Source organism: Lepisosteus oculatus, chromosome 23 (assembly GCF_040954835.1).
Source record: "Lepisosteus oculatus isolate fLepOcu1 chromosome 23, fLepOcu1.hap2, whole genome shotgun sequence".
In the NCBI taxonomy this organism is placed as follows: Eukaryota; Metazoa; Chordata; class Actinopteri; order Semionotiformes; family Lepisosteidae; genus Lepisosteus; species Lepisosteus oculatus.
Genome location: NC_090718.1, coordinates 1,427,928 through 1,445,032, shown reverse-complemented (window position 1 = coordinate 1,445,032; position 17,105 = coordinate 1,427,928). Strand labels below are relative to the sequence as shown.

At 55.3% G+C, this 17,105-nt stretch overlaps 2 protein-coding genes across 3 annotated transcripts; one reads left to right on the top strand and one right to left on the bottom strand.

Moving 5' to 3' along the window:
* The first annotated feature begins 6,815 nt into the window (after positions 1-6,815).
* Positions 6,816-12,962, top strand: il11a (interleukin 11a). The gene is made up of 5 exons (XM_069182947.1): positions 6,816-7,128; positions 8,663-8,820; positions 10,021-10,110; positions 10,666-10,827; positions 11,620-12,962. The coding sequence occupies exons 1-5, from the start codon at positions 7,122-7,124 to the stop codon at positions 11,785-11,787; spliced, it is 585 nt and encodes a 194-aa protein (XP_069039048.1). The 5' UTR covers positions 6,816-7,121; the 3' UTR covers positions 11,788-12,962.
* A 416-nt stretch (positions 12,963-13,378) lies between these two features.
* nat14 (N-acetyltransferase 14 (GCN5-related, putative)) lies at positions 13,379-16,763 on the bottom strand. Of its 2 annotated transcripts, none has more exons than XM_069182923.1 (3): positions 16,596-16,763; positions 15,417-15,592; positions 13,379-14,619 (listed from the first exon to the last, which is right to left on the bottom strand). In XM_069182923.1, exons 2-3 carry the CDS (start codon positions 15,495-15,497, stop codon positions 13,816-13,818), a joined length of 885 nt encoding a protein of 294 aa, XP_069039024.1. In that variant the 5' UTR covers positions 15,498-15,592; positions 16,596-16,763; the 3' UTR covers positions 13,379-13,815. The 2 variants fall into 2 exon arrangements, with proteins under 2 accessions (XP_069039024.1, XP_069039025.1); XM_069182924.1 differs by having other exon boundaries at positions 16,627-16,763.
* Positions 16,764-17,105: the final 342 nt, after the last annotated feature.

Here is a 17,105-nt window from a genome sequence, read left to right as displayed (position 1 = left end):
GCTGTAGTGTCCAGTCAGTCAGTCAGTGTCTCTGTGCTGTAGAGTCCGGTCAGTCAGTCAGTGTCTCTGTGCTGTAGTGTCCAGTCAGTTAGGGTCACTGTGCTGTAGTGCCCAGTCAGTCAGTCAGTGTCTCTGTGCTGTAGTGTCCAGTCAGTCGGTCAGTGTCTCTGTGCTGTAGTGTCCAGTCAGTCAGTCAGTGTCCCTGTGCTGTAGTGTCCAGTCAGTCAGTGTCTCTGTGCTGTAGTGTCCAGTCAGTTAGGGTCACTGTGCTGTAGTGTCCAGTCAGTCAGTCAGGGTCACTGTGCTGTAGTGTCCAGTCAGTCACTCAGTGTCTCTGTGCTGTAGTGTCCAGTCAGTCAGTCAGGGTCACTGTGCTGTAGTGTCCAGTCAGTCAGTCAGTGTCTCTGTGCTGTAGTGTCCAGTCAGTCAGTTATGGTCACTGTGCTGTAGTGTCCAGTCAGTCAGTGTCTCTGTGCTGTAGTGTCCAGTCAGTCAGTCAGTGTCTCTGTGCTGTAGTGTCCAGTCAGTCAGTTATGGTCACTGTGCTGTAGTGTCCAGTCAGTCAGTGTCTCTGTGCTGTAGTGTCCAGTCAGTCAGTCAGTGTCTCTGTGCTGTAGTGTCCAGTCAGTCACTGTGGCCCCACTGACGCCTCTCCCTGCAGCAGGCTGAGCTGTCCCAGGAGTCTCCCTGCAGGTCCTGGCCAGGCTCGCCCCGCTGGGCTCCAGGGGGCTGCCAGCAGGGGGCTGTTACCCCTCTGTATCTCCCCTCCCCCTCTTATCAGCTCCTGGGTGGTTTCTCCTCTGACTCCATCCTGTCTTTGGAAATGACACAGCGATGTGTCAGCGACTGAGCCAGGAGATGAAAGAGAGGCGCAGGGAGAGAGTGAGAGAGAGGGAGAGTGAGGGAGAGGAGGAGATACAGTCAAACCTGGGTCCAAGCGTCCAGTCACCCTCAGCCCAGGGCCCAGGAGATCCAGAGCTCTTCCAGGAATCCAGCACTGTCCCAATGTCTTGTCAAGATTGCACAAGGCTCTGCCTCAGCTCTGCTGCCCTGAGCGTGTGTGTGTGTGTGTGTCTGTCTGTCTGCTCGAGACCTGTCCAGCAATTCATGCACTTCAACCCCATCTCTGGTCACCCTCACTCTCTCACAGTGACCCTGAGTCTATGGTCACCCTCACTCTCTCACACTGACCCTGAGTCTGTGGTCACTCTCACTCCCTCACACTGACCCTGAGTCTGCGGTCACTCTCTCACACTGACCCTGAGTCTGCGGTCACTCTCACTCTCTCACACTGACCCTGAGTCTGCGGTCACTCTCACTCTCTCACACTGACCCTGAGTCTGCGGTCACTCTCTCACACTGACCCTGAGTCTGCGGTCACTCTCACTCTCTCACACACTGACCCTGAGTCTGCGGTCACCCTCACTCTCTCACACACTGACCCTGAGTCTGCGGTCACTCTCTCACACTGACCCTGAGTCTGCGGTCACCCTCACTCTCTCACACACTGACCCTGAGTCTGCGGTCACTCTCTCACACTGACCCTGAGTCTGCGGTCACCCTCACTCTCTCACACTGACCCTGAGTCTGTGGTCACTCTCTCACACACTGACCCTGAGTCTGCGGTCACCCTCACTCTCACACACTGACCCTGAGTCTGCGGTCACCCTCACTCTCTCACACTGACCCTGAGTCTGCGGTCACTCTCACTCTCTCACACTGACCCTGAGTCTGCGGTCACCCTCACTCTCTCACACTGACCCTGAGTCTGCGGTCACTCTCACTCTCTCACACTGACCCTGAGTCTGCGGTCACCCTCACTCTCTCACACTGACCCTGAGTCTGCGGTCACCCTCACTCTCTCACACACTGACCCTGAGTCTGTGGTCACCCTCACTCTCTCACACTGACCCTGAGTCTGCGGTCACTCTCACTCTCTCACACTGACCCTGAGTCTCCGGTCACTCTCTCACACACTGACCCTGAGTCTGCGGTCACCCTCACTCTCTCACACTGACCCTGAGTCTGCGGTCACTCTCACTCTCTCACACTGACCCTGAGTCTGCGGTCACCCTCACTCTCTCACACTGACCCTGAGTCTGCGGTCACTCTCACTCTCTCACACTGACCCTGAGTCTGCGGTCACCCTCACTCTCTCACACTGACCCTGAGTCTGCGGTCACCCTCACTCTCTCACACACTGACCCTGAGTCTGTGGTCACCCTCACTCTCTCACACTGACCCTGAGTCTGTGGTCACCCTCACTCTCTCACACTGACCCTGAGTCTGCGGTCACTCTCACTCTCTCACACTGACCCTGAGTCTCCGGTCACTCTCTCACACTGACCCCGAGTCTGCGGTCACCCTCACTCTTTCACACTGACCCTGAGTCTGCGGTCACCCTCACTCTCTCACACACTGACCCTGAGTCTCCGGTCACTCTCTCACACTGACCCTGAGTCTGCGGTCACTCTCACTCTCTCACACTGACCCTGAGTCTGTGGTCACTCTCTCACACACTGACCCTGAGTCTGCGGTCACCCTCACTCTCTCACACTGAACCTGAGTCTGTGGTCACTCTCTCACACACTGACCCTGAGTCTGCGGTCACCCTCACTCTCTCACACTGACCCTGAGTCTGCGGTCACTCTCTCACACTGACCCTGAGTCTGCGGTCACTCTCACTCTTTCACACACTGACCCTGAGTCTGCGGTCACTCTCTCACACTGACCCCGAGTCTGCGGTCACCCTCACTCTTTCACACACTGACCCTGAGTCTCCGGTCACTCTCTCACACTGACCCTGAGTCTGCGGTCACTCTCACTCTCTCACACTGACCCTGAGTCTGTGGTCACTCTCTCACACTGACCCTGAGTCTGCGGTCACCCTCACTCTCTCACACTGACCCTGAGTCTGCGGTCACTCTCTCACACACTGACCCCGAGTCTGCGGTCACCCTCACTCTTTCACACACTGACCCTGAGTCTCCGGTCACTCTCTCACACTGACCCTGAGTCTGCGGTCACTCTCACTCTCTCACACTGACCCTGAGTCTGCGGTCACTCTCACTCTCTCACACTGACCCTGAGTCTGCGGTCACTCTCTCACACTGACCCTGAGTCTGCGGTCACTCTCACTCTCTCACACACTGACCCTGAGTCTGCGGTCACCCTCACTCTCTCACGCACTGACCCTGAGTCTGCGGTCACCCTCACTCTCTCACACTGACCCTGAGTCTGCGGTCACTCTCACTCTTTCACACACTGACCCTGAGTCTGTGGTCACTCTCTCACACTGACCCTGAGTCTGCGGTCACTCTCTCACACTGACCCTGAGTCTGCGGTCACCCTCACTCTCTCTCACACTGACCCTGAGTCTGCGGTCACTCTCACTCTCTCACACTGACCCTGAGTCTGCGGTCACCCTCACTCTCTCACACACTGACCCTGAGTCTGCGGTCACCCTCACTCTCTCTCACACTGACCCTGAGTCTGCGGTCACTCTCACTCTCTCACACTGACCCTGAGTCTGCGGTCACCCTCACTCTCTCACACACTGACCCTGAGTCTGTGGTCACTCTCTCACACTGACCCTGAGTCTGCGGTCACTCTCACTCTCTCACACTGACCCCGAGTCTGCGGTCACCCTCACTCTTTCACACACTGACCCTGAGTCTGCGGTCACTCTCTCACACTGACCCTGAGTCTGCGGTCACCCTCACTCTCTCACACTGACCCTGAGTCTGCGGTCACTCTCACTCTTTCACACACTGACCCTGAGTCTGCGGTCACTCTCTCACACTGACCCTGAGTCTGCGGTCACTCTCACTCTCTCACACACTGACCCCGAGTCTGCGGTCACCCTCACTCTCTCACACTGACCCTGAGTCTCCGGTCACTCTCTCACACTGACCCTGAGTCTGCGGTCACCCTCACTCTTTCACACACTGACCCTGAGTCTCCGGTCACTCTCTCACACTGACCCCGAGTCTGCGGTCACCCTCACTCTCTCACACTGACCCTGAGTCTGTGGTCACTCTCTCACACTGACCCTGAGTCTGCGGTCACCCTCACTCTCTCACACTGACCCTGAGTCTGCGGTCACTCTCACTCTTTCACACACTGACCCTGAGTCTGCGGTCACTCTCTCACACTGACCCTGAGTCTGCGGTCACTCTCACTCTCTCACACACTGACCCCGAGTCTGCGGTCACCCTCACTCTCTCACACTGACCCTGAGTCTCCGGTCACTCTCTCACACTGACCCTGAGTCTGCGGTCACCCTCACTCTTTCACACACTGACCCTGAGTCTCCGGTCACTCTCACTCTTTCACACTGACCCCGAGTCTGCGGTCACCCTCACTCTCTCACACTGACCCTGAGTCTGCGGTCACTCTCACTCTCTCACACTGACCCTGAGTCTGCGGTCACTCTCTCACACTGACCCTGAGTCTGCGGTCACCCTCACTCTCTCACACACTGACCCTGAGTCTGCGGTCACCCTCACTCTCTCACACACTGACCCTGAGTCTGCGGTCACTCTCTCAAACTGACCCTGAGTCTGTGGTCACCCTCACTCTCTCACACACTGACCCTGAGTCTGCGGTCACCCTCACTCTCTCACACACTGACCCTGAGTCTGCGGTCACTCTCTCACACTGACCCTGAGTCTGCGGTCACCCTCACTCTCTCACACACTGACCCTGAGTCTGCGGTCACTCTCTCACACTGACCCTGAGTCTGCGGTCACTCTCACTCACTCACACTGACCCTGAGTCTGCGGTCACTCTCACTCTCTCACACTGACCCCGAGTCTGCGGTCACCCTCACTCTTTCACACACTGACCCTGAGTCTCCGGTCACTCTCTCACACTGACCCTGAGTCTGCGGTCACCCTCACTCTCTCACACTGACCCTGAGTCTGCGGTCACCCTATCTCTCTCACACTGACCCTGAGTCTGCGGTCACTCTCTCACACTGACCCTGAGTCTGCGGTCACTCTCACTCTCTCACACTGACCCTGATTGGAGGAGCTGCCTGTGACACGCCTCCGCCCCAGAACGGCTGATGATGATTGGAGGAGCTGCCCCATCCAGCGATGATGTCACTGCGAGCCCACAGCAGTCACAAGGGGTCACTGTTTCTCCAGGAGTCATGGGATCCCCAGAGCCTCATGCAAACCCACCCCCCCGACAGGACCAGCTGGCTACTGCCTGGTGCCTCACACAGAGCTCACCGGTGCTCTGACTCCTGATATCGGGGTGACAGAGCTCACCGGCGCTCTGAATCCTGATATCAGGGTGACAAGCTCACCTGTGCTTGAACTCTTGATATCGGGGTGACAGAGCTCACCTGTGCTTGAACTCTTGATATCGGGGTGACAGAGCTCAGCTGGGGTCTGACTCCTGAGATCGAGGTGACAGAGCTCACCGGTGCTCTGACTCCTGATATCGGGGTGACAGAGCTCACCTGTGCTTGAACTCCTGATATCGGGGTGACAGAGCTCACCGGCGCTCTGACTCCTGATATCGTGGTGACAGAGCTCAACTCTGCTCTGAATCCTGATATCAGGGTGACAAGCTCACCTGTGCTTGAACTCTTGATATCGGGGTGACAGAGCTCACCTGTGCTTGAACTCTTGATATCGGGGTGACAGAGCTCAGCTGGGGTCTGACTCCTGAGATCGAGGTGACAGAGCTCACCGGTGCTCTGACTCCTGATATCGGGGTGACAGAGCTCACCGGTGCTCTGACTCCTGATATCGGGGTGACAGAGCTCACCTGTGCTTGAACTCCTGATATCGGGGTGACAGAGCTCACCGGTGCTCTGACTCCTGATATCGGGGTGACAGAGCTCACCTGTGCTTGAACTCCTGATATCGGGGTGACAGAGCTCACCGGTGCTCTGACTCCTGATATCGGGGTGACAGAGCTCACCTGTGCTTGAACTCCTGATATCGGGGTGACAGAGCTCACCGGAGCTCTGACTCCTGATATCGGGGTGACAGCGCTCACCTGTCCTTGAACTCTTGATATCGGGGTGACAGAGCTCAACTCTGCTCTGACTCCTGATATCGGGGTGACAGAGCTCACCGGTGCTTTGACTCCTGATATCGGGGTGACAGAGCTCACCTGTGCTTGAACTCTTGATATCGGGGTGACAGCGCTCACCTGTGCTTGAACTCTTGATATCGGGGTGACAGAGCTCAACTCTGCTCTGACTCCTGATATCCGGGTGACAGAGCTCAACTCTGCTCTGACTCCTGATATTGGGGTGACGGAGCTCAACTCTGCTCTGACTCCTGATATTGGGGTGACGGAGCTCACCGGCGCTTGAACTCTTGATATCGGGGTGACAGTGCTCACCTGTGCTTGAACTCCTGATATCGGGGTGACAGCGCTTACCAGCGCTCTGACTCCTGATTTCGGGGTGACAGAGCTCACCTGTCCTTGAACTCTTGATATCGGGGTGACAGAGCTCACCGGCGCTTGAACTCTTGATATCGGGGTGACAGAGCTCACCGGCGCTTGACCGGGGTTCTCTCTCCCCACGCGGGAGCGCCCTGTCCCGGGCCGGGAGAGCGAGCCAGCCCTCCGGGAAAGTGAAAGAGAGCGAGAGAAGAGAGGGAGAGCGAGAGGGAGAGAGTGAGAGAAGAGAAGGAGAGGGAGACCGATCCTCCTCCGACTCCGAAAAGTTTGGAGAAGCGAGGTGGGGCGGTGGGAGAAAATGCGCGCGAGAGGGAGGTCGCTTTTTGTGAATGGAAATGAATGTATAAGCCCAGTGACTCAGTGAGTGTGTCATCTAGCCTCTTTATAAGGGCCAGCGCACGAACATGCCTAAACAGTTCAAACCGCGCTGCTCGCTCCGACAGGCGCTCGGATCTCCTCCCCTCCTGAAGCTCGCCCGTCTGCCCGGCGCTCCCGGCTCTCACCTGCCCGGCCTCTGACCGGTCCCGGTCACCTCCACCTCCCGTCCCGTCCCGTCCACTCCAGTCCCAGAGCCCCGGACGCAGCGCCAGGCGCCTGGAGAAGCGGGGCGCCCCACGTGACGGCTCCCCACCGCCGGCGCTAAATTTCCTTCAGTTTTTTTTTTTTTTGGTTTTAATTCGCGGAACCCAACCATGAGACGTGAGTGTTTCCTTTTCCTTCTTTTCATTCATTGATCCGAACCAGCCGCGCGGTCCCGCAGTAGCACGGCCGCGGCCGGCGCCGGGAGGTCCTGCCGGCAACATCGACACCGAGCGGGCGCCGCGGGCACAGCAGTTCTCGGCACAGCAGGACGGGCAGCGTTAGGACCCGCAGCGGTGGTGGTAGCGACAGAGTAGCCACTAATTGTGGTGAGAATTTCAACTACTGGCAGCATTCGAGTTCAAAGCAGCACCAGCAGCAGTATTAGTACAGTAGGTCCCATTAGCAACCGTATCTGCCTAAGCAGTGGCAGAGTCTTGGTACCACCTGCAGAACTAGTAGTAGCAGCAGAAGGGTCACTGTAAACTGTACACTCTCTGATACTGTAGACTTACAAGCAGCAGTAATAATAATGACTCCTCACGGACACCCCACTCAGAGCGCTTTACAGGTGATGGGGATCCCCACCAGTGTGTACCCCCACCTGGATGATGCGCCAGTCCGCTCCCCACACACCAGCTCTCAGTGGGGAGGAGAGCAGAGGGATGGAGCCAGTTCAGAGAGGGGGGTTATTAGGAGGCCATGATGGGTAAAGGCCAGGGGGAAATTTGGCCAGGACACTGGGGTAACACCCCTACTCCTCTCGAGAGACGCCCCGAGATTGTTAATGACCACAGAGAGTCAGGACCTCGGTTTTACGTCTCATCCGAAGGACGGCGCCTGTTTACAGTATAGTGTCCCCATCACTATACTGGGGCATTAGGACCCACATGGACCGCAGGGTGAGCGCCCCCTGCTGGCCCCACTAACACCTCTTCCAGCAGCAACCTCAGCTTTCCCAGGAGTCTCCCCTCCAGGTACTGGCCAGGCTCACCCTGCTGGGCTTCAGGGGGCTGCAGAGCGATCCAGCAGCTGCCTGGTCCACTGGGAATACTTGTAGAGATACTGGCAGGGGCAGTAATAATACTGGTGAAGAGTGCAGCTCCTCTCTGGTGCAGCAGTCGATCGCGGACATACAGCGCCTCACCCTGGTCGGTAGTGAGCTCCGCCACCCCCGGAAGACCAGGGGTTCGACCCGGGCCGTGTTTCGATTGGGACTCCTCTGACACGATCCCCGCACCAAGCCCTGTGATGTTGGCACAGGTGCGAGGAGCACCCAGTCAGTCGGGTCGTGTTCTCAAAGAGAGCGTTTCACTTTTCTCCCCCAAGTTCAAAGCTCTGTGGCCGATGCACCTGCTGGATCAGCAGCAGCTGTGAGGCCAGAGCTGCTCCTCTTACAGGTAGGAGGTGTAGCTGCAGCACCCTTGTGGACAGAACCAGTAAGGGTGATTAGGCAGGAGCAGCGTGGCCGGTCTGATGACGCGGACCTCCATTCGGACAGACAGGTGAGCCGAGGGGAGGGGTCACCACACCCTTCTGCAGATCCAATGGCCCCTGTGGCGAGCGATGATGTCATAGGCTGCCAGGGGTGATGTCATATCCCGCAGCTGCCGTGCCGTGCCGAGTGATGATGTCGCACCTGTCCTCCCCGCAGTGCTCGGAGACTCCTCCCCCCCGCTGCTGCTCTCGCTGCTACTGGCCCAGCTGTCCGCCTTCGCCAGCGGTTCCCCCGCCTCCCGCCGTCCCCACGGCGACTTCGACAAGCTGGCCAACCAGACGCTGCACCTGCTCAAGCTGACCAAGGCCCTGCTGGTGAGACCAGAGCACAGGCTGTTCATTAGTGATGGGGAGGAGGAGGACTGGGATGGCACAGGACACGGAGGCAGAGAGGCCCCTGAGCGCGCACTCGTCCTGGGGGGCCCCAGAGCGCGGGGGCGCGCCGGGAGCGCGGGGGCGCGCCGCGCCAGCCCGCCCGGTGACGCGCTCTGCGCCTGATACCATCGGCGCGCGGGATCGGATTGCAGTATTTGCAAAAGGAAAAGAGGAAACTGCTTTAGGGAGGGGGGGGGTGGATATACCGTAAACGCACAATTCAAGACGATAATCTGACCCGCTTCCTTGTTAAAGTCGGTGGAACGTGGCCAGAGACATCCGTCTCGACGAGAGAGAGCGAGCGCTTTCACTATCTATCACATTTACCTTTAAAACTCATAAAGGATCTGAGCGGCTTGGGACTTGTCTGCCTCCAGCGCCTCGGACCCTTGGCCCAGAGGGCCAGGGAGTTTATCACTGTGATCAATCCGGCAGGATTCGGATCGTGATCTGTCAGGTCACTGGGAGACTTCCGGCTCAGGACCCCGTTTTCTTCCCCGTATTGGCTCAATGGGTCGGGCGCGCCCCCGGCGTCGCCGGACTTCAGGCACAGGTGGCCCTGTAAGGCTAGTTGGGCCGGGGTCTCCGGACGCAGCTCGGCCGGGCGAGAGCGGGCCGGTTAAACGCTGCTCTGCCGCCCTCTGGCGGCCAAACTGAACGATGCGGCTTGAGAGCTCGGGTTACTAGATGCTTCCTGTTGATGATCACCTTCTCCCTCATCGGCCTCTTCTTTCTATTCTTTTCCTTCAGACTAACGATACTGCTGTTGCTTTGAGGTACTGTAATAAACTACTGTACTGTCCAGTCAGTCAGTGTCTCTGTGCTGTAGTGTCCAGTCAGTGTCACTGTGCTGTAGTGTCCAGTCAGTCAGTCAGTGTCACTGTGCTGTAGTGTCCAGTCAGTCAGTGTCTCTGTGCTGTAGTGTCCAGTCAGTCAGTCAGGGTCTCTGTACTGTAGTGTCCAGTCAGTCAGTCAGGGTCTCTGTGCTGTAGTGTCCAGTCAGTCAGTCAGTGTCTCTGTGCTGTAGTGTCCAGTCAGTCAGTCAGTGTCTCTGTGCTGTAGTGTCCAGTCAGTCAGTCAGTGTCACTGTGCTGTAGTGTCCAGTATTTATATTGATATTCATTCTTCTGTCTCGTTTAGAAAGATCATGTGGTCGAAGGGGAGATTGAACACCGATTCCACTCTCTCCCAGTCCTGAACAGCAGCGCCAACGACCTCCAAGCATTGCAGGTAGTGTGTCAGCTTGTTTCAGACTCTAAAGAAGTTAAAGAAGCTATAGAAGTAATTCCTGATCTTGGATATCAATGCATTTCTCTATAGTTTCCGTTTGTGTCCTCAGTTCAATCTGTGAAAAGAAGAAATCTGGATTAATCTGCTGAACAGGCCCTTCAGACTAAAGAGACTCAGTTCCTCCAGCCTGTCAGTGTGGGACAGTCCCTTCAGACTGAAGAGACTCAGTTCCTCCAGCCTGTCTGTGTGGGACACTCCCTTCAGACTGAAGAGACTAATTTCCTCCAGCCTGTCTGTTTGGGACACTCCCTTCAGACTGAAGAGACTCAGCTCCTCCAGCCTGTCAGTGTGGGATACTCCCTTCAGACTGAAGAGACTCAGTTCCTCCAGCCTGTCAGTGTGGGACACTCCCTTCAGACTGAAGAGACTCAGTTCCTCCAGCCTGTCAGTGTGGGGCAGTCCCTTCAGACTGAAGAGACTCAGTTCCTCCAGCCTGTCAGTGTGGGACACTCCCTTCAGACTGAAGAGACTCAGTTCCTTTCTCTTCTGTCCCAGGTGAAGGTCACTCTGCCTCAGATGCTGTCTGACTTCTACTCCTATGAGCTGCACTTCGAGTGGCTGAAGAGAGCATCGCGGCCACACGGCCACAGCCACCTGCCCAGAGTGACCGAGGTGCTGACCGTCCTGAAGAGTGTGAACTCCACCCTGCAGAGACAGGTGACTAGTGCTCCTTTCGTCTTCATGAATTATGGTGCCCAGACTGTGCTGTAGTGTCCAGTCAGTCAGTGTCTCTGTGCTGTAGTGTCCAGTCAGTCAGGGTCACTGTGCTGCAGTGTCCAGTCAGTCAGTCAGGGTCACTGTGCTGTAGTGTCCAGTCAGTCAGTGTCTCTGTGCTGTAATGTCCAGTCAGTCAGGGTCACTGTGCTGTAGTGTCCAGTCATTCAGTCAGTGTCACTGTGCTGTAGTGTCCAGTCAGTCAGTCAGGGTCTCTGTGCTGTAGTGTCCAGTCAGTCAGTGTCTCTGTGCTGTAGTGTCCAGTCAGTCAGTCAGGGTCTCTGTGCTGTAGTGTCCAATCAGTAAGTGTCACTGTGCTGCAGTGTCCAGTCAGTCAGTCAGTCAGGGTCACTGTGCTGCAGTGTTCAGTCAGTCAGTGTCACTGTGCTGCAGTGTCCAGTCAGTCAGTCAGGGTCACTGTGCTGCAGTGTCCAGTCAGTCAGTCAGGGTCACTGTGCTGTAGTGTCCAGTCAGTCAGTGTCTCTGTGCTGTAATGTCCAGTCAGTCAGGGTCACTGTGCTGTAGTGTCCAGTCATTCAGTCAGTGTCACTGTGCTGTAGTGTCCAGTCAGTCAGTCAGGGTCTCTGTGCTGTAGTGTCCGGTCAGTCAGTCAGGGTCTCTGTGCTGTAGTGTCCAGTCAGTCAGTGTCTCTGTGCTGTAGTGTCCAGTCAGTCAGTCAGTGTCTCTGTGCTGTAGTGTCCAGTCAGTGTGAATTTACCCCTGTCTCTCTCTCAGCTGGTGAAGATGGGTCTCTCCCGATTGCCTCCCCCGTCTCCCTCCCTGCCCGCTCACACCCTCCCTCTGTGGGAGGTGGCCCACGCGTCCCGTGAGCTCCTTCAGCAGCTGCGGCTCTTCTCCGACTGGGCGTCCCGCGCCCTCATCGCGCTCAAGAGCAAAGCCTGACCGCACTGCCGGCGGAGGCGGACTTCCTGTCAGGGCAAGGGCCTGTGTTCCACTCACTGAGAAACCACTCCACACGGTCCATCCCCATCACTCTTCCCCAGGGAAACACAATGCAAAGACTTTTGATTCCAGGCAGATTGGTTCCTCATGATCCTCTTGGCCTGTTTTAATTGTGGTCCATTATTGTTGGAATTTTCCATTGGCTCTTATTTATGTATTTATTTATTTATGTATTTATTTATTGTTTTGTTAATTTATTCAACTGTTTTCTCAGTCGTGTTTCCTGTTCTTTAAGAGTGCAGGCTTTGCCTTTGACTGAGAGACCAGTAAACTATAAATGAACCTCTCTCAAGGTCTTCATACTGTACCTTCATTCCGATGTACCGTGAGCAAACTCCTTCATTTTGCAAATACGAATATTCCACTAACTGCCATAAAATGTAGCCACAGCACCGTTGAGGTTATCAACGTGCTGTATCTGTAAACAGGGCATGGAATGTTTTACACTGACAGAGCAGTCTGAGACTCTCCAGGCTGGACTGGACTGACTGGACTGAGAGCTGGACTAGTTCTTCACTGGGATTATAATCAGACTCCACTGACACTGCCAGAGCAGTCTGAGACTCTCCAGGCTGGACTGGACTGACTGGACTGGGAGCTGGACTAGTTCTTCACTGGGATTATAATCAGACTCCACTGACACTGCCAGAGCAGTCTGAGACTCTCCAGGCTGGACTGGGAGCTGGACTAGAGATTCACTGGGATTATAATCAGACTCCACTGACACTGACAGAGCAGTCTGAGACTCTCCAGGCTGGACTGGACTGACTGGACTGGGAGCTGGACTAGTTCTTCACTGGGATTATAATCAGACTCCACTGACACTGCCAGAGCAGATGTCTTAAAAAAAGGATTAAATCCTTTATCCTTGGAAACTTCACTACAAAAATATTTATTGTCTGTTGAACTGATTTAATATTTAGGTATTTACTATTTATATGTATTTTTATTTATTTAAATTAAACAGAAGCTAGTCTTCTGCATTTCCTAATATTTTGTACTTTTGTATTATTAAACTTATTGTCATTTCTCTGTTCTGTATCTGAATGTTGACACACTTATCGCAAGTGTGGTTTTGATACGAAAACTCTAATAAAGTATTATTAATATTTTGATTTGTGTTGTTTCTTTTTTCCATGATCTCTCACTGCTGTCGGGGCGCATCTCTGCGTATTCCTGCGGGATGCAGGATGTGTCTCTGTGTCATCCTCTCATTTTACTCTGCTCTCCTCTCCACTGAGAGCTGGTGTGTGGGGAGCGTTCTGGCGCACTATGGCTGCTGTCGCATCATCCAGGTGGGGCTGCACACTGGTGGGGGTGGTGGAGGGGATCCCCATTACCTGTAAAGCGCTTTGAGTGGAGTGTCCAGAAAAGCGCTATATAAGTGTAAACTATTATTATTATAATTGTGCAGGGGATGCGTACTCACTCAAGACCACAAGACCACTCAGCGTTGGCGTCATCTCTGCCTGTTGCCCTGTGTTGTGCCCGGCCCTGCTGTTTGCAAAATAACCGAGGTTAAGAGACAGGCTTGGATACAGATTTTATTTTTTTCTTTAACACCTTCACAGTTCAGCGAGAAACAGCGCCCCCCCAGGATCGCAGGCGGTACTGCAGCTCACCGGAGTGCGACTATTAACTACGACAAAAGAGAAATAAATCCCATGGGGCAGGAAATTTAAGCGGGTGCTTAGCCCCTCGCCGGTACCTCCTGCTCTGCACCTGTCCTTCCTCCTTCGCTCAGCCCATCATGGGGCCCCCCGGGGACCTGCGGGCGGACCAGAGCGCGTCCTTCTGTTTCGCGGTCTCTCTTCGGGCTCCGTGCTCAAAAGGGCACAGCGAGGTCACAGCAAAACGGGGAGGGGAACTCAGCCAACCCCCTTGGGCAGCGGACGTGACCCCCGAAAGTGCTGATCAAGCCAGCTGATGTCCTGGGCCCCGGGCGCCCCCTCGCCCTCCGCCTCTCTCTCACAGCTCTTTCACAAACACGTCAGTCACCCTGTACCCCAGCCAGCGCCCCTCCCTCCCCCTCTCGCCCACCCCCCCCTTCTTCCTCAGCCCCTCCCCTTTGCTTGACCCCGCCCCTTCCCCACCCAGCCCCGCCCCCTCGCCGTCCTCCCCCTCCTCCCCCTCGCTCAGCTCCTCCCCCTCGCTTGGCTCCGCCCCCTCCCCCTCTCTCCGGTAGCCCAGGCTCCGGAAGAAGGCCCCCCCGGCCTTGCTGCCCGCGGGCACGGGGGCGCACACCCTGTCCAGCCCGAGCCGCCGCGCCCGCCTCTCCACCGCGCCCGCCAGGAGGCGCCCTATCCCCTCGCGGCGGTACCAGGATGACACCGCCAGCCGGCACAGCCGCGCCTCCCCGTCGGCCGAGCCCCGGTCGCGGGCCACGCAGCCCACGATCTCCCCCTCCCAGTCCGCCAGCCACACCTCCAGGCTGTCCCTCTCCTCCGCGCGGTCCCGCGCGCCCCTGCGGCGCCTCAGCGCCCCCTGTCCGTCCGCCCGAGCATGGGGGTTCTCCAGGGTGCACTCCTGCCCGGGCTGGGGGCAGCTTCCCAGATAGTCCCAGTAGGGCTGCCGGGAGCCCAGGATCCCCACCGAGCGCGTGAGGGTGACCTTCAGGTAGAGGACGACCAGGAAGACGGGGAGCACGAGGGCGGCGACGAAGGAGTGCAGCAGGAAGCGCAGGGCGGAGCTGAGGACGGCCAGGAGGAGGAGAGCGAGCGGGCGGGTCAGGAGGTAGAGAATTAGTCTGTTCTCTGAGCCCTTGGAGCCCTCCTGAGAGACAGAGAGAGATTAATGCAGACCCTAGAGTCACTCCTCCCACACAGAGATTAATACAGACCCTAATACAGAGCCCAGAGACACTCCCCACACACAGAGATTAATACAGACCCTAATACAGACCCTAGAGACACTCCTCCCACACAGAGATTAATACAGACACTAATACAGACCCTAGAGACACTCCTCCCACACAGAGATTAATACAGACCCTAATACAGACCCCAGAGACACACCTCACACACAGAGATTAATACAGACTCTAATATAGACCCTAGAGACACTCCTCACACACAGAGATTAATACAGACCCTAATATAGACCCCAGAGACACTCCTCCCACACAGAGATTAATACAGACCCTAATACAGACCCTAGAGACACTCCTCACACACAGAGATTAATACAGACCCTAATACAGACCCTAGAGACACTCCTCCCACACAGAGATTAATACAGACCCTAGAGACACTCCTCATACAGAGATTAATACAGACCCTAGAGACACTCCTCATACAGAGATTAATACAGACCCTAATACAGACCCCAGAGACACTCCTCACACACAGAGATTAATACAGACCCTAATACAGACCCCAGAGACACTCCTCACACACAGAGATTAATACAGACCCTAGAGACACTCCTCATACAGAGATTAATACAGACCCTAATACAGACCCCAGAGACACTCCTCACACACAGAGATTAATACAGACCCTAATACAGACCCCAGAGACACTCCTCACACACAGAGATTAATACTCTAATACAAAGACACACATGCTGACCTTGATCAGTTCTTTGACAAAGTCAATGTCTTCTTCTTTCATCCTCCTTATCACAACTTTGCTGAGATCTATTCGAGTCATCTCTGCTGATAGGGTGATCTCAGATGGTCTCACGATCTCATTTGATGCTAACCTGCACACTTGAGCTCTCCATCAGGGAGAAGGCCAGGACAGTTCTGTAGGAATGCAAGAAAGAGTGTTTAATACAGACACACTGGACACACTCCAGTACATGAACACTGCACTGAGAGAGAGGGGTTCATACAGACACACTGACTGGACACTCCAGTACATGAACACTGCACTGAGAGAGAGAGAGGGGTTCATACAGACACACTGACTGGACACTCCAGTACATGAACACTGCACTGAGAGAGAGAGAGGGGTTCATACAGACACACTGACTGGACACTCCAGTACATGAACACTGCACTGAGAGAGAGAGAGGGGTTCATACAGACACACTGACTGGACACTCCAGTACATGAACACTGCACTGAGAGAGAGAGGGGTTAATACAGACACACTGACTGGACACTCCAGTACATGAACACTGCACTGAGAGAGAGAGGGGTTAATACAGACACACTGACTGGACACTCCAGTACATGAACACTGCACTGAGAGAGAGAGAGGGGTTCATACAGACACACTGACTGGACACTCCAGTACATGAACACTGCACTGAGAGAGAGAGGGGTTCATACAGACACACTGACTGGACACTACAGTACATGAACACTGCACTGAGAGAGAGGGGTTCATACAGACGCACTGACTGGACACGACTGGACAGTAGCTTTCAGCCAGCTTGCGTCAAACCTTAACCCTATAATAAGAGCCCTGAATCTCACGGGTTCGCCCACAAACTAGATTGATCAGAGAAAACACAGCGCTCTGCTGCTCCTTCTGAACCGGGGTTTCTCACAAAAAGACACGAGTACAGGCGAGGGTCTAAACGAGCTGTGACCGACATTTTGCCGGTTGTAAACACTCCAGCTTTCCGCTTCTACCTCGACCAGCAGAGAAACGTGCTCACGATATTAAAACACCGTCTCCCTGCGCTGGTGCTGTGCGCTTGCGCGCTCAGGAGTCCCTGCAAGGCGATATTATCACTTTGTAACAATACCGACCTTAGGGGTCGGTCCGAAACCCCGCAAAACAGCAGAAAACACTAACCTCCACGCCCAGACCCGTAGAACAAACGTACCGGAAGGCAGCCCAGACTCCAGTTGTTACCAGGACAGAAAATACCGTTGACACAAATCGTCCGGCGTCCCCTAAGCCACAAGCGCAGAGCCTACAGAAAGACACGGAGAAAGAGGGCTTCACGCCGCGGATACGCTACGCTAACAGCGTAATAGCGCTCCCTGAATAGCACCCTCGGGAACAGAGTCGGGGCGACGCTGTTAGCGTTAGATTTTCCGTGAATTCGGAATGACGTCATCCGCAAGAAGCAACAGCCCCGCCGTAAGTGGCATCGTGAATACTGCGTTTACGCCACGCAAGTGTTAGCATTCCAATGGAAAAATTCGAGCGTTTACGCAAAGAACGTAGGTCTCCTGAAGCCTTTCATTTAAATTATTTCGACAGCTATAGAAACTTTACTGTCAGAAATTCTCTGAGCGTCCACGAACACTGAGGCGTCCCTGTACGGTCGCTGTCCTGCGTATTGTGACAGAGATCTGA

What these genes read in the sequence shown, in the direction of transcription:
- il11a (XM_069182947.1), top strand. An exon ending in AGCTGACCAAGGCCCTGCTG is followed by an intron (nt 8,821 to 10,020) that starts GTGAGACCAGAG and finishes TGTCTCGTTTAG; the next exon opens with AAAGATCATGTGGTCGAAGG. An exon ending in ACGACCTCCAAGCATTGCAG is followed by an intron (nt 10,111 to 10,665) that starts GTAGTGTGTCAG and finishes CTTCTGTCCCAG; the next exon opens with GTGAAGGTCACTCTGCCTCA.
- nat14 (XM_069182923.1), bottom strand. Translation starts at nt 15,497, where the DNA reads ATGACTCGAATAGATCTCAGCAAAGTTGTGATAAGGAGGATGAAAGAA. An exon ending in TTGTCAAAGAACTGATCAAG is followed by an intron (nt 14,620 to 15,416) that starts GTCAGCATGTGT and finishes TCTGTCTCTCAG; the next exon opens with GAGGGCTCCAAGGGCTCAGA.